The sequence below is a fragment of the Tamandua tetradactyla genome, chromosome 3 (genome assembly GCF_023851605.1).
Source record: "Tamandua tetradactyla isolate mTamTet1 chromosome 3, mTamTet1.pri, whole genome shotgun sequence".
NCBI classification, from domain to species: domain Eukaryota; kingdom Metazoa; phylum Chordata; class Mammalia; order Pilosa; family Myrmecophagidae; genus Tamandua; species Tamandua tetradactyla.
Window position 1 is genome coordinate 119,453,231 of NC_135329.1, and position 25,389 is coordinate 119,478,619.

General features: G+C 39.3%; 1 protein-coding gene and 1 pseudogene across 24 annotated transcripts in view; both read left to right on the forward strand.

The window, feature by feature from the left end:
* The window catches only part of LYPD6 (LY6/PLAUR domain containing 6), a 252,582-nt gene extending 238,958 nt beyond the window's left edge, over positions 1-13,624 (forward strand). For all 24 annotated transcript variants that reach the window (XM_077153763.1, XM_077153765.1, XM_077153764.1 and 21 more), the window contains 2 exons: positions 8,688-8,818; positions 10,722-13,624. In XM_077153763.1, coding sequence (XP_077009878.1) covers positions 8,688-8,818; positions 10,722-10,889 — 299 coding nt within the window. In that variant the 3' untranslated portion in view covers positions 10,890-13,624. The remainder of the gene's footprint in view (positions 1-8,687; positions 8,819-10,721) is intronic.
* A 6,266-nt stretch (positions 13,625-19,890) lies between these two features.
* On the forward strand, positions 19,891-25,091 carry LOC143675749 (carnosine N-methyltransferase pseudogene; annotated as a pseudogene).
* The last annotated feature ends 298 nt before the right edge of the window (positions 25,092-25,389 follow it).

Sequence of the window (25,389 nt, forward strand, 5' to 3'; positions counted from 1 at the left end):
AAAAAGTTTTCTTTTTTTTTTCCCTTTCCCATCCTAAGCTGCACCTTCTGGCCTGCCCAGCAGATAATGCTCTTTGGCTACCTAGTCCCCTCAGCCCTAAAAAGTAAGACTATTAATGCACTTTGCCAGGTCTGCCTCTGACATGATAGAAACAGTGGTGCCAGTAGCATTTGACCAGGAGGGGCTAGGTCTGTGGGATCCTGTGATCTCACTTTGCTGACCAGTATCTGAGGTTACACAGCACTATGGTGTCATTATTTCTACCCATCTCAGAACCAGAGTGGACAGACGACTAAACATTAACTTACCTTTCTTAGGGCTATGAGGAATAGGTTGCTGAAGAAACCTGGGAGAAGGCCTTCTTGGGAAGTTGCTTTCCTCACAGCCCTTTGGAAGTGGTCTAGACCTCCTGCATGGGACCCTAGTCCTGTTTTGGCTGGGAAATACTGATGATACAAGTACCAAAGACCTTTAACATGAACTCAGTCAACAACATCTTAGACAAGAGAAGGAAACCAACTTTCAAAATGACCTTACCAGGATAATCCTATGCTCAGATAACAGAAAAAGTTATGAAACATACTAACAACCAGCCAAGCCAAATACTCAAATAAAAATGACAGAGGAGATACAGAATTTGGAACAACTAATCAAAGATGTTCAAACAAAGGGTGTAACAGATGGTTCAGTGGTAGAATGACCACCTTCCCTGTGGGAGACCTGGGTTCGATTTCCAGATCATGCACCCCTGTCCCCCCCAAAAAGATATTCAAACAAATCTCCTAAATAATTTCAATAAGGTGGCTAAAGAAATAAAGCATATTAAGAAGATACTAGGAGAGCATAAAGAAGAATTTGAGAAAACAGAGAAATAACAAACTTACAAAAATGATATCTGTAATGAAATTAAAAGTTATAGTGGACACATATGCAGCAGATTTGAAGAGGTAAAAAAAAGATCAGTGAGGTGGAAGACAGAGCAACCGAATGTGAACAGACGAAAGAACAGATGGAGAAAAATGGAAAGATTTCAGCAAGGTCTCAGACAAATGATTGACAACATGAAGTACACAAATATATGCATTACAGGTGTCTCAGAAGGAGAAGAAAAGGGCTAGGAAGAATATTTGAGGGAATAATGACTGAAAATTTCCCAAATCTTATAAAAGACAAATATGCAAATCCAAGAAGCCCAATGTACTTCAAACAGAATAAATCCAAATAGACCATCTAAGACGCACCAAATAGACCCTCTGAGACACATACGTTCAGGCTGTCAAATTACAAAGAGAAAGAATCCTGCAAGCAACAAGAGAAAGGCGAGTCACCATATTCAGGGGATGCCACATAAAGTTAAGCGCTGATTTCTCATCGGACATCTTGGTAGTGAGAAGATAATGGTTTGAAGAATTGCCAGCCAAGAATTCTTTATCCAGCAATGATGACCTTCAAAAATGAGGACAGGCTTAAAATATTCACAAACAGAAGCTGAGAGTTTGCTAATAAGATACTGGCCCAGCAAGAAATACTAAAGGGAGTTCTGCTGGATGCAAAGAGGAAAAAAAAATAAAGACAGGAGAGAGAAACTTGGGGAAGATATAATGAAGATTATCTGTATGGGTAACTGAAAGGATTAAAAGAAAAAATAGATCTGACAAAAGAACCAAAGGATAAATTGTTGATATACTACCTTTACAGTAATAACGTCGAATGCTAATGAATTAAACATTCCAGTCAAAAGACATAGATTGGAAGAATGGATATAAAGTATGATCAATCTATATGCTGTTTACAAGAGAATCATTTCAGACCCAAAATTACAAATAGGTTGAAAATGAAAGGCTGGAAAAAGATTCCACACCAGTAGCAAGCAAAGAAAAGCTGATATAGTTATTAATATTAGAGAAAATAGACTTTAAATGCAAAAATGTTATGAAACAAAGACAATATGTTAAAGAGCAGTATACCAAGAAGTAACAATCATAAATATCTATGTAGCTAATCAAGGGTGCCCCAAAGTACATGAGGCAAACACTGGGCAAAACTGAAGGGAGTAGTAGATGTCTCTCATTATTAAGAATTCAACACACCAGTCTCTTCAATAGACAGAGCATCTAAACACACCATTCTCTTCAATAAATAGAATGTCTAAACAGAGAGTCGGTATGAAAATAGATAAACTAATTAATATGATAAATTAACTAGACCTAACAGATATATAAAGAACATTTCATCCCAAATATATCATACATTCTTCTCAAGTGCACATAGAACATTCTCCAGGATAGACCACGTGCTGGGTTACAAAACAGGTCTTAATAAACTTAGAAGGATTCAAAGTATACAAAAAGGGGATTTATTAAGTTATAAGTTTGCAGTTCTAAACCTATAAAAAGTATCCAAACTAAGACATCCAGGGAAAGATACCTTAATTCAAGGAAGACCGATGGGTCAGCCTCTGCTCCTACAGGGGTGTGGAGGGTGTCCCTTGGCTCTCTCCAGGTTCTGGCTTAACATCTCATGCTACACACGCTGGGCTCTGAGCATCTCCAAACATCTGTGTCTCTGTTCATTGGAACAGCTGTTCTCCACGAAGCTACATCTGCTCTGTCCTTTCAATCCAAAATGTTCCCTCTTTTAAAGTACTCCAGTAAACTAATTAAGGCCCACCTGGAATGGGTAGCGTCACATCTCTAATCAAAAGGCCACACCCACAATGGGCATGCCACGTCTCCATGGAGATAATCTAATCAAAAATTTCCACACAGAGTGTTGAGTCAGAATTAAAATATGAATTTTGGAGGGTGCATAATAGGTTTAAACCGGCACAGCATAGAATATAGAGTATATGTTATCAGGAGATAGAATGAGCCTAGAGAAGGGGGAGCAGCTGCTTAAGATGTGTAGAATTTTTAACTAGGTTGAATTAAAATAAATGGAAATGGATAGAGGTGGCATTAGCACATTATTTTAAGCACAATTAACAGTGCTGAATGTGAGTACATGTGGTTGAAAAGGGAAGTTTAGAGTCATATAGGTCACCAGAGTTAAACATGGGACTCTATAACTCAGTAAATTTTGTGGTGAACGATGACTGTGATTAACAGGACAAATATAAAAAGTTTACTAAGTAGAATAAATGTACAAAACTATTACAAGGAGATAATATTAGGGTGGTTAGTATGTGGGGGAAAATGTACCTATTGCAAACTATGGATTATAGTTAACAGTAATAACTTAATTTACTTTCATCAGCAGTAGCAAATGTAGCACCAATGCTAGGGATCAATGATGGGGTGTGGAATGGGATGTTTTGGGCTTGCTTTTTTTTTTTTTTTTTTTTTTGCCCTTGAGTAGTGAAAATGTTCTAAAGTGGATTGTGGTGATAAATGCTCAACTATGTGATGATGCTGTGAGTCACTGATTGTATGCTTTGGATGGATTATATATGGTGTATGAATATGTCTCAACGAAATTGCATTAAAAAAGGAAAAAAAAGTCTTGCTCTCTAGAAAATACCTAAGCTAAGGAAATTATATTACTTCTAAATTGTAAAATGCGGATACTTCCCTTTAAGGAAAAGTATCTATTTGAAATTGAGGATTTAAAATCAGAACCAGAAAAATCTTGAAGTAGGTGGACACATATCCTTTCGTTCTTGCTTTTATAATGCTGATTTTCCATGAAAGTAGAGGAATTACCAGAGAATTAGGCTGAGTGAAATAAACCCAAATTCAAAAAGACAATTCCATTTATATCACATTCATGAAATGACAGAATTAAAGATGTGGAGAGCAGATTAGTGAGTGCAGATTAAGGGTTAAAGTGGTGGTGGGGATAGAAGGGAAGTGGGTGTGGCTGTCAAAGGACAATACAAGAGACCTTCACAGGGACGGACATGTTCTGTATCTGAACTACATTCATGTCAATGTCTTGGTGTGATGTACTATAGTTTTGCAAGATGTTACCATTAGAGGAAAACTAGGTAACGGGTACATGGAATCTTTCTGTAATATTTCTTACAAATGCATGTTAAGTTGACAATTATCTGAAAATAGTTTTTTTGTTTGTTTTTTTTTTAAAAACCAGCCAAGCAAACAAAACTCAGTCTTGGTCTAGAAGGAAAGCCAAACATACAAAATAAGGGAGCTAAGAAGTGCTGTGAAAACCTGGAACAAAGAAAAGATTAATACCAATCTGGTGGGGAGGAAAAATCAAAGGTTTCCTAGACAAGCTGAGGATGCACAAACATTTCTGCTATAAAGAATGGTCAAAAGTTCAATGTATTGGTTTCAAGTTAATTAGTAGGCAATGATGAGGTAGTTTGAGGACTAGATCAAGGAGAGAGCCCTAGGGAATAGGTACTGAGTTTCCAACACCAAGTCCTGAATTATAAATGTCATTGCTGATTGTAGAAGAGAAGCACAATGACCCAATTTATAGCTTTAGTTGCTTGTAGGAAGCATAGGCTCACCTCTTTAGCCACTCTGGTGAGCCAGATAAGCCTAGCAGTGCAGCACTCAGGGCTTGCTGGCACTGAGGTGTCATTGGTGCTTTATAGGCACTGCATTTCATGATCACACTTTTATTTCAGTAAGATCTGTGGTGGCTGTCTGGCACCTACATTAGAAAGAATAGAGATCAGAGGCAGGAAGATAGGAAATGATCAGAGTCTGAGTTGAGAGCTGTCAGGACAATGGAACAGAAAAGAGTAGATGGGTACGGGAGACATTTCAGGAAACTTGGAAATTCTTCTTTTTTAGGGAGAAAAGATTCCAAAGTTTCTAGTCCAGGGTACCAGGATTATGGATGCCATAAACAGAGAAGAACAGAAGAAGATAAAATAAGCAGGTGTGAAGGCACAGAGGTGATGGGTCTGGTTTGAGGCATATTAGGTGGGAGGAGGTGCTAGAGGCGATGGTCAGGAGATAGTAGGAAATTTTGTTCTGTAGCTCAAGGGAGACTCAGACATGGATGTGCCACAGGTGGTTTGGATGAGGTCACCTGAGGGAGTATAAAGAGTGTAAAGAGGTTCAGAGACAGAATGTAGGAAAATCTCAACACTCAAGGCAGGAAGGTGTCAGAAGAGAAGCAGCCAGAGGGGCAGAAGAAAAATTAGAGGAACACAAGACGTGGAAGCCAAGGATGGGAAAATCTCACCAGGAGGTTATAAGTAGTAGAGTCCAGTGCTACAAAGAGATCTGGTGAGGTCAGGAAGAAAGGCATCGAATTGGACATTTAGGTGAACAGTCATTAAAGAGGAGGATCTTGAGGTGGAACAGTGGGCTCTGAAGGGCTGAGTGTGCACTAAGGCACAGAGGCAGGAGAGGGCAAGCAGATGTCACTAGCCGCTTTTTCAATATGATTCATAGTAGTTATTAATCTTATTTCTCCCTATTAATTTTCTCACACCTGGTGAATTGTTCTGCAGCATCATTTTAATCATTGCATCTGTTTGTAAGGAAACCCAAACTAGCAGCACCACAGAGCATAACCAAGTGATAAGAAAAGCTTTTACCCAGAGAGTTGGTCAGTCTTAGTATATAAATTTAATTCAAATCATTCATGTAGCTTCTGTTGAAATACACTTGCTTGTATTGAGTACTGGTAGGCAAAATGTTAACTTTGAACCTCTTTTTAAAATTTCAGAGCAAGGTAATGGAATGTATGTTTGTATAAATTTCATTAAAAAAATGTATTTTGGGTTTTTCAGTAGTTGACTAAACTCCGTTTCCCAGTTCTGCTTTTAGTTGAATGATTGTGAGTCTCAGAGTAAAAGACTTCTGTTTCACAACCTCTGGGAATACCATGCCGTTGCAAAATATGAGATTTGAGAGGCCGAAATTCAAACCTATCTTTTTTTTTTTTTTTTTTTTTTTTAAGAGGGAGGAAGGGAAGGAAAGACAGAGAGAAGGAAGGAAGGAAGGAAGAAAGGGAAACATCTTTAAACATTTTCTTGTTTTATTGTATTTTGTTTGTTTGTTTGTTTTTTACATGGGCTGGGGCCGGGAATCGAACCGAGGTCCTCCGGCATGGCAGGCAAGCACTTTGCCCGCTGAGCCACCGCGGCCCGCCCGAGCCACCGCGGCCCGCCCGAGCCACCGCCGCCCGCCCTCAAACCTATCTTATATCTTTTAGATAAAAGTCTTTGAAATTCTTTTAGTATGAAGTTATCAGCAGGCTTGATTCTCACATAACCTCATTACTAACCAAAGGATTACTCGGAATGCAGGGAGTGCAACACTCTGTAGCGGAAACTTGGTTTTTATCAATACCACAGTCTAAAGATAAGCTGTATGTGGTCCATGGGAAATTGTTGCCTGTGCTGCCCCCCTCTTGGGGATCACAATATGTATTTAAGGCTTATATAAGTTGTGTGTGATAGAAACCTGTTTAACTTTATTTGGGCATTTCCAAAACTTACATAGAAGACTTGTTAAACCCAGGAACTTTTTCTGCATTAACATTTCATAACCTCTAACGGGGTTTTGTAAGATCAGTGGAATGGAGAGTTTTTAGGGATTGATGCTTCAGAAATGAGGTCTCTACTGCTGGAAGTGATGAGAGCGTTCTTAGTATATCTTTGTTATATGAGTTGGACTTTGGGAAATAAAGAAAAAAATTATTATGCAGTCTCACCACTAATCCCCACTAACCCCTCCAAGAAAGGTAAAGATTGGCTTCTTAGATAGCAAAGTTTGGCATATTTTCCTGAAGAGAGATTTCCATCAGTTGTTGCCTCTACTTTCATTCAATGAAATAAGCTCCCCAGTAATAAATTATTAAGAGGTTTCTACTGCCTCTATGGGCAGAAAAATAAGATAATTCACTACTTGGAGGGCAAATCGAATTTCTAAAACTCAAACTATACAGTGATTTACTTATTCGATAAGCATATGATCTTATCTACTCAGGTTTATATTCGGGGCAATAAAACCACTGGCAGCTGCTCCTAGTTACATGAAGAAGAGTCAAGAGATAAGAACATTCCTGCTTTTATTGCTTTCTTAAACATGTGATGCTGGGACAGGAGAAGGTACACCTATCATGGCCAGAAATGTCCACTGAGTCTAATTACCAAAGAAGTAAACTAGTCCTCTTTGGAAGATGTGTTCAGTCTCTTGGGCCACACTGGCTTCCGTTTGTCAAAACCTGCCAAGGGCTTTAAAAAACAAAAAACAATCACTCTAATATTAAAATATGTTAGGGCTTTGGGAGAATCAATGCCAGGTACAAAAAAAAAAAAAAAAAACTTTAACTTTTCTCCTGAGTTCATGGGGTGACCTTATTTATCCCACTCCAGTGGAGCCCCGTGAGATCCTAAAAACAGGAGTGACTATCATGTCCAGAGTCCAAGTGACAAAATCCTGCTTGGGGTGCAGGCTGGGAGTAGCATCCTCAGGAGGGCAGCACCCTGACTTCTGCCCATGCCCACCCACCACTAGTGGAACCAGTAGGAAAGCTGCTGCCCTTAGCAAGACTTTCTCCAAGGCTACTTGGTGTTCCTGCCAAATGGGGATGTCTGAGAAGTTTGTTAAAACCCCTGAATTTTCATAACTCTCAAGATGTGGCAGTGTGGCTCATATTAGCTCATTCTCAGGGCCTAAAATTCTTAAGGTTTCTTCTTTGGACATTCATATCCAAGTTAAAAGCTGCCAAAGTCATGACAGAACCTTGGTGGGAGAAATTTTTATTGCCTAATAAATAATATCTTAGGAGGTTATAATTCCATATTCGCTACTAAATATCCAAAACATAAAACATGCAGAGTTGGATCCAAGATAAGGTTGAAAAACAGCTCAGTGACATTTCTTAGGAATTATTCATTTCCTCTTTTAATGTAAAGGTAAAGCAGGAGCATTCTCCTAAATTCCAGGCTTAGGAAGCTGAACGCTGCCTGGAGACCTTAAAGAATTATACTGGCCAAGTTGTTTTTCTTGAGTTTTTAAATTACAAATAATAACAATAATAAACTTCATGGAATTTTGGAAGAAATCTCAAGTTTTCAGATTTCTGAAACTTGGTGAAACTTCTAGAAATTCATGCAGCCTTCATCAGCCATCAAACAAGAAAGACTGGAATCAGGGTAGGAAGAAAAGACACTCCTCAGTTTTAGAAAACCCTCATTTTTAGTTTAAGTGTCTTCTGTAATGAATTTCTAGGATTCAGCTGGGCTCACTGGCAAGTTTTGTTGTTTTTTTTATAAATGTCTCCAAATAAGATGAATCCATTTTCAATTGTTCCACCCTTGCTTAGAAATAGCTGTTTCCCCAAAACACCAACACACGTTTGTATACCTGCCTCTGCCACAGCCTTTCATCTCCCTAAGAGTCATGGCGTAACTTTCTTTTAACCCTGTGCTCTCTCTTGGGAAACTGGATTCTCACATCCTAAATCATCCCTTCCAGCCCTTTATCCCCCCCAAAAGATGTCAGTACGGTGGCAAAATGTGTTAAAAGGCAAAGAGTAAGCCACTGTTTCTTCCTTGAAGGCAATCCTCCTTCTATTGCAAAGAGGAAGACTCTCTCAAAGGAGAGCTTTGGAATTGGACTTAGCCTCAATGCATTGTCTATCTGCTGTGTTGGTAGATCCCTTCAGGGTCTGTGGTGTTGACATGCCTGTTTTCCTTTTAGGCAGGTGGGGTTAACCTTTCCCATCTCAAATCAAAACATTTGCTCTGTTGACAGAGACCAGATACTGCTATACTCAGCACACAATGGAAGTCACGGGAAACAGCATCTCTGTCACCAAACGCTGCGTGCCGCTGGAGGAGTGCCTATCCACTGGCTGCAGAGACTCGGAGCATGAAGGGCACAAGGTCTGGGAAACTAAACCAGTGTCAGGTCCAGCACAGATGGCCTCCCTCCACCTCAGACATCAGTGTTCCTGAGCCAATTCTTATGCCCCTGTGCAGGCTGGCTTTTGGTGTCTCTGTACCATTATAAAAGATACTTCCTTTCCTTTTTGCTCTAAAAGAATAGAATATTATACTAGGGCAATAGGACAACTGGTATAAATTGTGTAAACATCCAAGAGAGTATTGCAAATTATTGTAAGCCCTTTCTTCACTCGGAATAAAGTATTAAAGCTACCAGAAGAAAGAGGAATAAATCACCAGTTGTGTTCATCATGGTAAAGCACTGCAGATGTACCGAGAGGATAGCCAAGGCAATTCAGCTTTGCTAACTTCCTGTAAAGTGATAGGAGGGGGTGGTGAGTCTTCATTGGGGAAGGTATCTGTTGGCTTTTGGATCATGTGAGTAGGTGACAATAGAACCATCTCCTTGTGAGTTTGCTCCCCTCAAACTTCATCTGGTGCCTGTATGCAGAAACATCCAGTTAAAACTGAACTTTGAGGGTGTCCTTGAAGGAGAATCTAAGATCAAAGACAGCCCGACTTGCGGTTGGAGGTGGGAATGCAGCTGATGGCCTTGCTGGTGGTGCAGGACTAGCTGTATGTATGATCTCGTAGGAGGCCTTGGTCTTTATTTAGAGTCTTCCCACCTCTCTCCCAGGCTATTTTCTGGGGCAACTTCTATTCTTCACACCTTGGATTTATATTATCAGTAGGGGTCTCTCTACCTGAAGAGGACAGAAGCCTAATTTTAAATCAACCTCTCAAATACACTAAGAATTAAAATTTAAAATATGTTTACTTGATCCTGGTTTGAGATATGAAAGGTAAAACCAAGAACTTTATCTAACACCCCCACACACATGCCCCTCCTGGGCATATCCACTGGCAAGCCGGGCTTGGCTCTCAGGCATTACTGTAGCTACTTTACCGCAAAGGACATTTAGAATCACAGAAGTTATGTCATGTGCTCAGGCCACACAGCTAGACAGAATTCGAACTCACTTCTGACTTCCAATCTCTCAACATTATGTTTTCTTCCTAGCCCATGACAACTGTGACCAGATGTAAGTCTCTGCAGGATGGTGACTGTATGGGATATGAACCATCATAGGGCTTCTCAAAACTAACTGTACATATCAATCATCCTGGCTCCTGTTGAAGTGCTGGTTCTAATTCATTAGGTCTGGTGAGGGGCATAACATTCTGCATTTCTAACAAGCTCCTGTGAAGCCGAAGCTGCTGGTCTATAGACCACATTTTGAGTAGCTGGGGCTTAAAATAATTTCCGTCAATAACCCTTGGGTTTATTTTTTCTTATGATCTATGAATTAAACAGTATAAAGCAGGAATAACTGCATAAATGTAAACTCTTTAAACTTGGTTTTGAGAATGGAGATAAGTATGCACACAGTTCTAAGGAAAGTAAATATTCAAGTTTAGATGATCTGAGTTGTCACTTCACTTTCCCTGTGAAAAGTTGGCAAGTAAAAGTTTACCCTCTTAACAGCTTCCTCAAGTAGTCAGAAAGAGCCTCTTTGAAAATGTAGGCCAAGTATTAAAATCCCCTTTTCGCAGATAGAGTTGCTGAGCCCTAGGAAGATTGTGAAGTTATAAAAACCACACAGCGGTGCTTGAAAAACAGAACCCAGATCTTGAAAGTTAGTCCTGGGAGTTTTCATTTTGACCATATTGCTTCCATTTGAAGTCTCATCCCACTCTTCTAAATGCAGACTGGCGTCTCCTTGGTAGAATAGGTAATTTTCATTTGTCTTGCCATGAGAGAGACATTTCCTTCAAAAACTCCCACTTCCTAAGGACTGCTGACTTTTCGTCACCCATCTTTCTCTTTCTTTCTTTTTTCCAGGTCTGCACTTCCTGTTGTGAAGGCAATATCTGTAACTTGCCAATCCCCCGAAATGAAACGGATGCCACATTTGTTACAACGTCACCTATAAATCAGACAAACGGGAATCCGCACTGCATGTCAGTGATTGTGTCCTGCTTGTGGGTGTGGTGGGGACTCACTTTATAGCATCTTGAGGGCCTCGTCTACAGTAGCAATCCATGGGAATCAATCACAGTGGTCCACGGTCACGCATGAGTCCCTGGCCTGACAGTAGTCACATGTTCGAGACACAGCTCACGAAAACCGTCTTGGCCGGGCATCGTCACATACCATTAGGAACACGCATTGTGTCAATGTGGTCATTTCAAGTCTAGCCAGTACTCCATAGATGCCAACCTGCCCCCAATACAGACCCTGAATTGTATGCCACAAACCTTTGTTTTTGCTCCAAGAAATAGTTATATATTTAAGATCTGGGGTTCTTAATTTGAAATGCATTCATGAGTTTCAGGTGGTCCAGCAACCCGCCTGAGATGTTAGGCGATATGTTATATGGATATGCATAAGTATGTGTTTTACAGGAGGAAAGTAAAAAGCCACTGGTTTAAATACACTCATAAATTCACTTATAGCTTTAGAATGTTAAAACTTCTACTTCAAGATGGATGGACTATTTCCTTGGAGATTCTCACTAGGAAGGTATGAAGCAATTTCTCCAAAATTCTTCTCCTAATGGTAGGATTCACATTTCCTCTCTTTGTGAGGGAAATAAAAAGGTAATCATAGAAGCATGAAGTGTGGGTAGGAGTACCAGAGAAGGATGTTCTCTCACTATAATGGAATCAACATCTACAGAGTGGCTAGGTTTATCCCTTCATACAATTGGTGAGATTTGCCTTGATTTGGCATCGAATTAAGCTCCCCGAGAAGCTGGATTCTACCTGGTACAATGGGACTAGCACTGGTCCAAAGAGTCCCAAATCAGGATACGGTATTTTTTCTCGAGGTAGGATTCTCTTAAGCATAGCTAATCTACCAGAGATGATTTCTGGTATGAAAAGAAGTAGATGGGTGGGGGTTGATGCTGCTTTACCCTAAAGGCTGAGTATGTGGCTCAGCCTGTTTCTTCCTACAACTGAAGCTTATCCTAAGAGCCCTCCCCATTGTACTTCCAAATCTCCAGCGACTTTAGTGAGAAGGTTCTGCATTGAATTGTCTCATAACTGATAGAGAAAGAAGGTATGCTGGGATGAGAACAGGTGGGGTGATGGTGAGACGAATAAGGAGATCCACCCAACTTTGTGGTGGGATCAGTTTCAGTTTCATGTCAGTTGCTTTTGAAGTAAATGATGAAACTTTCACCATCTTTCTCATTTTTGGCACCTCAATTTACTATTTTTTCTCCTTTGTAAATCGTTATACGATATTTATTTTTGTATGGCATAACTATAAACTAAAATATACTGTAAGATATCCTTTATTCTGAACAAGATGATCAGATTGAGTACTTATTTTTTCAACAGTGGCAGAGCTTGAATGTTTGTTGAAAGTGATCTATTATTCTTGCACCAGTATTGGAGGAAGTTAACTTATGTTGTGAGAAAGAGTAGCGTGTTTGCTTTAAGGCTTTTGTTCACGGCTTCCTCAGTGGCGCTGTCCCAGGAGTAATTCAGGCGGTGACCAACACTGATGTGTGTTTCTGTGCAGGGTTATGGGGTGTGTCTACATAAAACTTGGTGGAGCCAATGCTGATACAGAGACTGTTGTCAGGGCCCTTCTGCCCCCACAGGAAAATATCACTGGTTCATAAAATGAAATGCCCTTAAGGACCAAATATGAACTGACAGTGGTAACGCTTATATAAATTATCTAATTCAGACTTTGGTCACTCACAGTTGTGAGGGGGAAGTGGCGGGAGAAAAAGCAAGACATTTATTAAGCACCTCTTGTGTGCCAGGCACTGTGCTAGCACTTTACCTAATATAATCCCCTCAAGAACCTTATAAGATATATTCCTAGTATTCACACTTTCTACTGATGAAGGTACTCAGGCTCAAAGTTCAAAATGCAAAACCTTTTTAGAATTAGGATATATGGGTGAGGCGGGATCAAAGAGGAAGGGGAGGTGAAATTACTACCCTTAAGAAAACTGTCAGGCCTGACTTTATGGGAATTTGCCCATCTTATTTGTGGATTTTAGTTAGTCCACAAAAGCCATTTTGCATATGTCCCCAGATGATATTTGGGAAGGGTGGGGTGGGTATGGCTTCCTCATTCATCCCTCTTGCTAAAAGAAGACACAGAATGGTCCTGCATCTAAAGATGCTATAAGACGTAATGAAATTTTGATGTTGTAGCTGTCTACAAGTACCATTTTTGTGCATGGTCACCCTCCATTGACACTTTCCAAGTACTGCATGCTATTTGAATAAGAGACAACATCCAAATGCTGGTTCTTAATAATGAGAAGGGGGCCATATCAAGCCTCTCTGGCTTTGGTGTGCAGGGAGCAGGTCCACAGTGGTGCACATTCACACACCACCCAGGGGGTGACTGGTGACTGCACAGATGTGCCTGCATGCATCCAGTTGGCTTTGGATATCAGAATGGCTTGTGTTCAATTCCTAAACAAAGTGATGTGCTTACCATCTCCGGCTTCAAGGAGCCAAGGAAGAGCCATTCATGTGGAAGATCCAGGACCTGCCAGTCATCTGACCTTTCCACCACATTAAATCTCCAATTAAATCCCACTATCAGTGGCACTGGACGTGCAAAGAGCAGCAATGTGTATATTAGCCTCTGTGCCACATTTATTTTTAGGCTCCTTATAGTATTTTCATGTCAATATGGGATTAATGCCTAAATTTTGTAAATATTGTACATTTTGTAAATCAATGAATAAAGGTTTTAAGTGTATCTCGGACTCCTCCTTGCAAATGTACATGTCAATCAATGATTAATACACCTGGGTTATGTACAAAGCAATAGGCTTAGCGCGGCAGGGAACTTCCTTACAGGAGCTCACCTCCTACTTACACAGACAAGAAATACATGCATGAGAAGCTGCATGACAATTCACCCATGCCAAATGAGTCATACAGATCGTAAGTGCTGCAGAAAATCAAAGAGAAGGGGATTACTAGGCTTTTCAATTATGCCTGTCATTTCCCTAGAACATTTTTGTTAAATCCCACCTACACACATATACACACATCTTCTTAATCCATGCTACCCCATTAACCCTTTATTATTAAGTCATTCAATTTTTGAGGTGAATTATGTTGAAGATTATATAACACAAGACATTTCCCCTAGATAGTTCCTTCTACAGCAGGAAATAGACATTGGAATAGTATCAATATCATTTTCATGTACATGAGTTTATTATATTTTTGTTGGTAAAATGACAGTGAAAGTTATCTTGAAAACCCGCTTGTTCGTGATTCCTCATTATCCTTTAGCACCCTATAGTTTAAAATTTCCAAGGAAATACATCTTTTCCCAAAAGTTAGGAGCTATTATGTTCTGGATCAGTGACATGGTTGGTGCTTCTTAAAATGTGATACATATGTGAAAACTAGCCCTTACACTAACCTCCACAAACAGCTCTGTGTATTTAGCATAAATGCCCCTGTAGGTAACTGCTTTTAGAAACCTGATTTTGAAAATAGACAACATATTTACCGATTCAAGGGCCTGACAAGGAGATTTCAGTTTATAAAGGAATTTAATCCCTCTTTAACAACACATTTATATTGTTATTTGCAAACTTTCTGGGCGTGCCAAGTGTGTCAAGTCTCATATGCTATGGTATCTTTCATCTGAAATACTTCTAATAATTGCTTTTAACTCCCCAACTAAGTAAAATATGTAAAAACGCTTTGGGCATCTGTCATTAATCCATCTTATAACAGAGAACTTGACTCCAGAGATTTAGCTCTTTTTCTAAGATTGTCCAGCCACTCAGGACGAAGGCATGAATATGAAGCATCATGGGTAATAATGAAGGAGCCACTGAAATGGATCAGAAAACAGGCCTATGGTGGTTTTGTTAATATCAAAATTCCCTGACATCCAAAATGCAGCTTTCCAAATGTCTGTTACATTTTAACTGTAGTTCAAGCTGCTGGAAATAAATGGGGGAAAATACTGTATATAGCTATTTTTTTAAATGGGAGGAGACCTAAAACCCAGAGGCCGATAAATAATTTCAGAAGAAACCTCGACCAACAGATGAATGGATCAACAAAATGTGGTCTATTCATACAATGGAAGGTTCCTCAGCTGTAGGAGAACTGAAGTACTCGTACATATTAAAACACGGATGAACCTCCAAGACATTATGTTGAGTGAAATAAGCCAGACACAAAAGGACAAATAGCTATGATTTCCATTATAGGAAATTGTAATTGAGAAATTAAGAATTACAAATAATTAGGATAATGGAATCATTATATAGATGCCTTTTTCTTACTTGCTAGTACATTGTAGACTGGCCAAAAGCAATACCTGAAATTACTGAAACCCACTGAACTGTAATCCAGATCCCTTGATTTTTAATAATGGTTGTATAATGATATAACATTTTCTTGTGATTGTAAAAAAACTCATAACTGGCCCCACATGTACCCCCTTACCCTATTTTACAAGTTTAGAGTCTTATGAGAGCAAAGGCAAGCTTCTAATACTTATTAATGAAGGAACTTAAGTCAGCCCAGAACTAACCTACTCCAACTCCCAAACTATCTTACAAGACAAAGCTAGATCTAACTAAAAATGGTCACCTGACATGTGTAGTAGCTTAAACTTTAACGTATAACTGATCTATACATTGTTATCATACTAAAATTCATGCCCATCATATTAAGGCCACCATTTTCTTACAGATGTTCTGTGGCTAGGCATGTAATTGACCTGCACATGCTAAATAATTAGATCTCAAATTTTGTTATCGTAAGCCATTATACTCATTATCCTGAAACCTGCCCATATTTTGATACTATAAAACCCTTGGTGTTACAGCACTTCGGGGAGTCAGATTTTAAGGTTGTTATATGCCACCTGTTTTTGTTTTATATAGCAATAATCTCTTCCTTTGAAACCCTGGTGTCATAGACTAGCTATTATGCGCATCAGGCAGAGAACGCCATGTTTGATCAGTAACAGTTTGGCGACCAAAAAGGGATAGAAGTCCAAAAAAAATAAGGAGGCTGACTCCCCATAGTAGTGGAGCCCCACCAGGAGAGGTAAGCATGGTAATCGAATCTTCTGAGGCACCTAGACCCTGCTGGGTCTAGAGGCTCAGCAATCAGGTTTGTCTTGCCCTGCTGGTGCCCCAGGCTCATTGGCACCTGGAAGCTTCAAAAGAAGAAACAGTTCCAAATCCATATGTCTAAATAGATGAATAGGTCAACAATGTAAAAGTAGATTGGGGAAAGCAGCACAGTGGACTGGGGCCCCTGGACCAGGATTCAAGGTCAGTAAGGTGTTTGAGGCCCCTGGACCAGAATTTGAAGTCCTAGGTCCTACCTCCAGAACAATCTCCCTTGCTCTGACCACTGCCCTTTCCTGAATCTTGAAGCATTGTATATATATTTAGTGCTAGATACATAGTAAATGTTTAGTTTGTTTGATTGGTAATTGTTATGTTATTAAGGTATGTAGTAAGTGTTAAGTGTCTGTTTAACTGTTAATTGGTATGTTATTTAAATATATTAAGTGGTAAGTATCTGTTAATTGTTAATTGGTGTTACTGCATTTATGTTGTTCAAGCGTTCCTAGCTAGTTATTGATTACTAAAATTCTCTAAATGTGGAAATTCTAATTCTAATATCATTCCGATTTGTCGCACCATTTTTAAAACTTAAGATTTTAGTTATGAACATGTGAAAAAAAGAAAAAATTTGTTTCTTTTTAATATCAATATGATTAAAAATGAAGAAAAATGGTTTGAAAATGGTTCCATAGAAAAAAGAACATTGAATTATAACTAGATTTATTCTGCAAAAAAGGGCAGAAATGGGGTGAGATGATGTATATTCAATCTTTTGTCTCTCCCAGAAGTCAACACTAATAAAATTTAATAAAATCTCTAGCAGAGAAAAGAAAAATGTCCTAATTCAAGTCCAGAAAATTCAATAAAACCTTTATTAACTCCTCTTCTGTATCCCCCTTTACTGGAGGTAAATTGCCTAAGATAGAAATAGGCTACCTCTCCTGTACCCATCAGGGTAATCAGTTCAGCCAAACTGCTCCTTAAGACCAGCGACTGAACCACCAACAAAACGTCTACCCTTCCAGCAAGCGCCTGCAGGAGCAGACAAACAGGGAGGACCAAAATGATTTGTATATGCACACACCCTATTTTCTACAGATTTATATATAAATTATATATATATATATAACTTAGTCTTTAGAGAAGACCCTAAGAAAATAAAAGGTTCACTGTTTAATATTAACAACCTAAAACCCAAATTGGGCTAATTCAGTCTTTCTTAAATACCTTAAAAACAGGAGAAGACTGGAAAATTCGAATGGAAAAAGCAAAACAGGAAAAGATACAAAATAAAGAGAAAATCCTAACAACCCTGTGTATGCTGAAGCAAGTTTAGCAATACCAGTAAGGGATCCTGAAAGGAGTCCAAATAATGCTGATGACCAGGCTAAATTAGACTATTATAAAAAGTAGATTATTGCAAGTCTGCAAAAAAAGTGAACAATACAAGCACTAAGGAAAGTCCCTCAGCTTTCCTTGAAAAAATTTATACTGTTTACCAGAAATGCACTAATATAGATCCAAAAAGTCCAGAGAATGCCAACATTTTAAATATAACATTTATTATCCAGAGTTTTCCTGATATAAGAAGAGATGTACAGAAAATAGATGATGGACTAAAATTACCTATCTTGAAGTTGGTTAAAATTGACTTTGAAGTTTATTACAACAGGGACCAAGTTAAAAAAGACCAACACTTCAAAACGGCAAAAGACCAGTACTTCAAAAAGGCAAACACTTCTCAGGGCTCTAATGAACCAAGGATAACCAGGACAAGACTACAGTAGGAAAGGAAGACTTTGGCCATTTCCGCCACCCCTGACTCAAGGAATAAGAAATTAAGAACCAATTATATGCATACTGGGTGCATACTGCAGAGGAAGGCTCCTCGGCCCTTGCCAGTGGGGTGGCTATAGAGTGGTCAACCATGGAGTACCCTGCCCCAAGTACAGAGGGGGATAGTTCAGTACTGAGGCAGATACTGGTGGGCAAAGTTAGAACACAGGATCCCCCTGTTTCAACCTGTCTTGGTCAGAAGCTGCCAGGCAGTATTGTTTTAACTGCATCAGATGTGGAACTGGCAAAGAGCATGACAGCCTGCCTTAGTAGGCTTAGGGGAATCACCACATGCTGAGTAGGCCTGAAAGGGCAGCATGGTGACAAGCAGTGAAAAAAGGAGTGTGTGGGGGGTGGCTTTTGGAATTGTTCCTGACCTTCACCCAGGTACCTATGGATCTAGTCTACACCCCCTGCAAAGGTACCCTGCCCTGTTTTGGCTGGAAGATACTGAGGAACCAATCGTTAAGGAAGAGCCTTAATGTAAACCAAATCAACAAGCAAGATTTTATAGAAAAGAGAGAAACTGACCTTCAGAATAAACCCGTCAAAACAATTAGACATCCATATAGCATGAAAAAATCACAAGGCATGTTAAAATGCGTGAAGCTATGGCTCCGTCAAAGGAACAAATTAAAAAGTCAGGGGAGTTACAAAATTTCAAACAATGAATCAAAGATGTTCAAACAAGTCTCCTAAATCAATTCGAGGAGATAGCAAATAAAGAATACTATATGGGTGAGCACAAAGAAGAATTTTGAAAGCATACAAAGTAAAATAGCAGATATTATGGAAATGAAAGATATAATAGGTGAAATTAAAGATCCACTAGCATGAGACCCCAGGGAATTGGGCCCCCCGTGAGAATTTAAACAAACCTGGAAGCAGTCAGCTATTATGGGATAAGCTAAGATTAGAGATGGAATTTTCTAGCGAGGATTTGTGGGAAGTCCTATTATCTGATGGCTATGGTTCCTATATATGGCATGGAAAACCAATGAAGTTCTAATGAGACCTTTATGAACAGAACCATTGCCAATCTGGACTAAAAGGGACAGACTGAAGGGAAAATTATTTCAGAGGCAGATCCATGGAAGCTAAAGTCTGAAGCCAAGAAATCTTGGGCCAGGAGAGTAGACCCACCCATCCATGTAGGAAGGGTGAATTTGCCCCAGAAGCAGAAGGCAGACCTTCTGCCTTGATGTTTAGGAAGAGTTTCAGTGCCCCACACCTCAGAGAATATGAGGCACATAAAGCTGAAATCAAGGGGAGCCTGACCATCACTCCATTGTTTTGGAGGGGCTGAGCATGTGCCCTGAAGATGGCACAGATCCTGGGGGTTAACCTGCTTGGAGAGGATGGAGCTAAGAGAAAGGGGGCCCCCTCAATGTGCCCCAATTTTGCAGCCCTCTTCCCAACATTTGGAGAGAGGAAGGCCACTTCATAGGCCCTTGGGAAGGGTGGGAGTTCTGCTTTCTAAAGCCCCAAGGATAAATGATTCTCAGACTTTGAAACCCAATGGAGTTTGCCTTGCAGGTTTCCAGAATTATTTTGGTCCAGTGACCCATTTTCCTTTCAAATTTTCCCCATGGAAATGGAAACATGCACCCAACGACAATACCCGTTGTATATTGGTAGCAGATAACTTGTTCTGAATTTCACAGTTCAACAGCCAGAGGAGAATGTTTTGCCTTAGAACAGACCATGCCTATAACAGACTTTGATGAGATTTTGTATTGTTTTTTGACTTTGTATTATATTTGTATTGTTACTAAAATGGTTTAAGACTTTTGTGATATTGTGATAGAATTAATGTATTTTTGTATATGGAAAGAAAATGTCTTTTGGGAGTCTAGAGGATGGAATGTGTTGGTTTGAAGCTATTATGTAAACCAGAAAAGCCATGTCCTTTTTCCTGATCCAGACTTGTGGGGGAAGCCATGTTTCTTTTAATCCTTATTCAGTGTTGTGGGGTGGAAACTTTGAACTGTTTCCATGGAGATGTGACACACCCAGTTGTGGGTGTGACATTTTGACTGGATTGTGCCCATGGAGATGTGACACCTAATTGTGGGTATGACCTTTTCAATAGATGAAATTGTGACTCTACGCACTCAAGGTATGTCTTGATTAGTTTACTGGAGTCCTTTAAAAGGGAAAACATTTTAGAAAGGGCTCAGAGCCAACCCAAGACCCAGATGTTTGTAGATACAGAAAGAAAATACCCCTGGGAAAGCTCTTTGAAATCAGAAACCAAAGGACCAGCAGATATCAGCCACATGCCCTCCCAGCTGAGAGAGGTATTCCAGACCCAGTGGCCTTCCTTGAGTCAAGGTATCTTTCTCTGGATGCCTTAGTTTGAACATTTTTATGGCCTTAGAACTTTAAACTTTTAAATTAATAAATTCCCTTTTTAAAACCCATTCCATTTCTGGTATATTGAATTCTGGAAGCTTTAAAAAATCAAAACAATTACAGACACACAACAGATTTGAAGATGCAGAAGAGATGATTAATGAATTAGAATATAAACACCCTGATTGAACAGACAAAAGAGTAGATGGAGAAATGAAAGGAAAAGTTTTTGCAAGTTCTCAGGGAAGTTATTTATGGCATGAGGTGCACACAATGCATCCTGGGTATCCAGAAGCAGAAGAGAAGGGAAAAGGGCCTGAGAGAATATTTGAGGAAATAATGACCAAAAATTCCCAAGTGTTATAATAGACATAAATGTACAAATCCAAAAAAGTCCAAAGGACTTCAAATAGAATAAATCCAAATATCCATTCAAGACACATACTAATCAGGCTGTCAAATGCCAAAGAGAAAGAATTATAAAGAAGAGAAAAATGATTCACCACATACAAGAGAAGCTACATAAGACTAAATGCTGACTTCTCATCAGGAGCCATGGAGGCAAGGAGGCAGTGTATTATATATTTAGGATACTGGAAGAGAAAAAACGCCTGCCAAGAATTCTTTATCAGACAGTTATCTTTCAAAAATGAGGACCAGTTTAAAATATTCACAAGTAAATGTAAGCTGAAAGAGATCATTAACAAGAGACCTGCCTTACAGGAAATATGAGAGTTCTGCCAGATGAAATGAAGACAGAAGAGAAAGGTTTGGAGGAGAATATAGAAATAAAGATGGCCAGAAAGTGTAATTAAGAATATAAAGAGAAAAAAAAAATAGATATGACAAATAAAAGCCAAAGGACAAAATGGTTGAAGTAAGTACTGCCTTTGCAGTTATAACACTGAAGGTGAATGAATTAAATTCCCCAGTCAAAAGACACAGATTGGTAGAAGGAATAAAAAGTATGATCCATCTACATGTTGTTTACAAGACGCATTTTAGACCCAAAGATACAAACAGAATGAAAGTAAAAGGCTGGAAAAAGACATTACATTCAAGCAGTAACCAAAAAAGTTGATGTACAAATATCAGACAAAATAGACTTTAAATGCAAAATGACAAAGAAGGACATTATGTATATATATAATTTAAATATATTATATTTTATGTGTGTGTGTATATATATACATATAAATAAATAAAAGGGACAATTCTAATCAAGGTTCTCAAAGTGTGTGAGGCAAACACTGGCATAATTTAAAAGAGTAATAGATGCCTCTTCAAAAATGGTGGGAGAAGTCAACACACCACTCTTCAATTATTAGAACAACTAAACAGAGGAGTAATAAGAAAACAGATAATCTAATTAGATGATAAATAAACTAGACCTAACAGACATATATAGAACATTCTGTACCCCAAAACAGCAGGATATACATTCTTTTCAAGTGCTCAAGGAACATTCTCCAAGATACATCACATTACTTGGGTGCAAAACAGATCTTAGTACACTTAAAAAGATGTAAAGTATACAAAGCATTTCTCTATTCATAATGGAATGAAGCTGCAAATCAATACTGGCCTGAGAAATGGAAAAATCACATATAAATGGAGGTTGAACAATATGCTCTTAAACAATTAGTGGGTCAACAAAGAAATTGCAAGAAAAATCATTAAATATCTTGAGACAAATGAAAATGAGTACACAACATCAAAACATATGGGTTGAAGACCTGATCCCCATGCTGTGCACCCCATGCCTACATGCCTCATGCTCCATGCCACGCCTAGCCGGCAGGCATTCCCAGATTGGCTGTGGACAGGGACAGCTTACATGCCCAGTCTCACAACCCGAGGTCATTCCAAGCAGGAGCCTGAGGGCCACCATCTCCATCAGTCCCACAGCAGAATCTCAGCTGAGGTGTACAGTGCCCACCACCAAGCCCCAGGGATGACAGCCTCATCTTGCACTGGGACCAACAGATCTGGCTGGATTTGCACCGGGTTTCCATTCAACTCACCTGACTGCATGGCTAGGGAGAGGCAGGCCTTAGGGAAGGAGGAGGCCCAAGATCACCATCCGCTGGAAAGAAACAAAAAGTGCAGCCTGGCAAACTCTACCTTCAAACAGATCCTCAAATCGAGTTAAATCCCCTGCATGAGGTCTGGACCTTGGTTTGGCATGGAATTACTGACATACCAAGTGCAAAAGGAGACCTTCAACATAAATCAAAGTAAATACAAAATCCTAGGCGACTGAGGGAAATCACTTCCAAAGTACCCCATCAAGATACTTGCCTAAGGCCAACAGAAAATCACAAGGCATATGAAGAATGCAGGCAGATATAGCCCAGGCAAATGACCATATTAAAGCATGGGAGGAGACAGACTTTGGAACAACTAATCAAAGCTATTCATACAACTCTCCTAAATAAATTCAATGGGTTGGCTAATGACAAAGGATAACAAAAAGACATTAGAGGAACATAAAGAATTTGAAAGAGTACGTAGAAAAACAGTAGATATCGGAAATGAGAGATACTGGGGAGCAAATAAAAAATATACTTAGAGACACAACAGCAGGTTTGAAAAGGCAGAAGAAAGAATCAGTGAACTAGAAGAACTGAACAATTGAATTTGAATTCACAAAAGAAAAAATGGCAAAAAAGATGGAAAAATTTGAAGTGGACCTCAGGGAAATAATGGATAAGGTGAAGCACACAAATACAAGAATCATCAGTACCCCAGGAGGAAAAGAGTAGAGTAAAGGGCTGGGAGAATTAGTGAGGAGATAATGGGGAAAAACTTCTCACTCTTTATAAAAAGACAAATATATAAGTCAAAGAAGCCAAAAGAAACTGCCAATAAAATAAATCCAAATAGGCCTATTCTAAGACACATACTAATCAGTTTGTCAAATGTTGAAGAGAAGCAGAAAATCCTAAAAGTGGCAAGAGAAAAGCAACTAACCACATACAAGGGAAACCACATAAGACTGTATTTGGACTACTTAACAGACACCAGGGAGGCTAGAAAGCAGTAGTATGATATTTTTAAGACCCTGAAAGAGAAAGATTTCCAGCCAAGAATTCTATACCCAGTCAAATCATCCTTCAAAAGTGAGGGAGAGGTTGCAGTCCTGCAGCAAATTGGGGCAGGTGGCCGGGGTCCTTCTCATATCCTTGCACGCACAAGTGTGCGTGTTCCGGGATCCTTTAAGTCCTGGCGGATCCCCGCGCAGATAGAGGGCCGAAGGTGGTGAGGGTAGAGCGCACCTCGAGCTGGGGGCATGTCCGCGGCAGGCACTGTCTAGAGGAAGGCCAAGCAGCTGCCACCACGTTTTCTGTCACAGGCGAGAGGCAAAGGAGCCAGGCCGAGGGCCGGCCACAGAGGTGCTACAGTGAAGACTGAGCCTACCTCGGCCTACCTCTCACTACCCAAGGGCTGCAGGGGAGGGGAAGGCAGCGGCAGCGGTGGGAGTGAGGAGGTGGAAGTGCATTTCTCCGCTGGGAGTTTAGGCTACCGAAGAGGAGGAGGAGCGGCTCCAGCACGAACATCTCTGAAAGATCATTATTGCCTTCTGCTACCCCCGCACCAGGAGGCGTGAACGAGTGAACCGAAGAGAAAGACAGTTTCATCACTTCCAGCTAATCAACAGAAACTACTTCCTCAGTTTCTTCATTTGGATGAGATCCGGAAATACATTTATCATAATCAAGGAATACTGCTGACCATTGTGAATGTTTGCATACATATATTTGAAAATTAAGAATACAGAGAAGATGGGAATGGAAAGATTATACCAGCATCTACACTTGACATGGGTAAGTTAAAAGCCACATTGAAACAGTTTGTTAGAGACTGGAGTAAAACTGGGAAAGCAGAAAGGGATGCCTGCTACCAGCCAATCATTAAAGAAAATTTTAAAAAATTTCCCAAAAGAGAAATGGGATCCCTCTAAAGTAAATATTCTGGTGCCTGGTGCTGGGCTAGGAAGACTGGCCTGGGAAACAGCTATGCTAGGGTGTGCTTGTCAAGGAAATGAATGGAGTTTTTTAATGCTCTTTTCTTCCAACTTTGTACTCAATAGATGTTCTGAAATTAATAAATATGAGCTTTATCCCTAGATCCATCAGTTTAGCAATAATCAGAGATCAGCTGATCAGATTCAACCAATCTTTTCCCCTGATGTTGACCCCTCAGTCTTCTCCTGGTTCTAACTTTTCTATGACAGCTGGAGATTTTCAGGAGATAAATTCAGAATGCACCACCTGGGACTGTATTGCTACCCATTTCTTCATAGACACAGCTCATAATGTGATTGATTATACTGATACGATGTGGAAAATACTCAAGCCTGGTGGAATTTGGATAAATCTAGGTCCTCTGCTGTACCACTTTGAAAATTTGGCAAATGAACTCTCCATAGAATTAAGCTATGAAGATATAAAAAAATGTTTTTTTTTTCCTATTGCCTTTTTTTTTTTATTAATTAAAAAAAGAATTAACAAAACAATTAGAAATCATTCCAATCTACATGTACAATCAGTAATTCTTAATAACATCACATAGTTGCATATTCATCATTTCTTAGTACATTTGCATCGATTTAGAAAAAGAAATAAAAAGACAACAGAATAAGAATTAAAACAATAATAGAAAGAAAAAAAAAACAAAAAAAAAAACACAAAAAAAAAACCTATACCTCACATGCAGCTTCATTCAGTGTTTTAACATAATTGCATTACAATTGGGTAGTATTGTGCTGTCCATTTCTGAGTTAAAAAAATGTTTTTTGCAGTGGGAATTCCAGATAGAGGTGGAAAAAGACTGTCTTGTCAACATATACTGTGAGTGATTTTTCCATGATGAAATACTACTATGAATGTGTCCTGTTTGTGGCCCCAAAACCACAATAATGTCTCAAGTGATGTCACCAGAAAAAAAGTTTAATAAGAACAAATGCTGAAATAAACAACTCAAAATCAACTATCAGTAATGACAGGATACAACCTCAAATTAGTGGTGCCTTCTTATTCTTGACAAAATTTAGAAATAGCGTCTGTTTTCTTAATATGTCTTTATTGCTTTTTCAGAAATACACGCCATGCAATAATATAAGTATTTGTACTACACAGTGAAAATGGAGGAACTATCTCCAAGTGTACTTTTTCCTTGAAGTGCAGAATTGTACCTTTCATTAGGAAAAAAACCTCA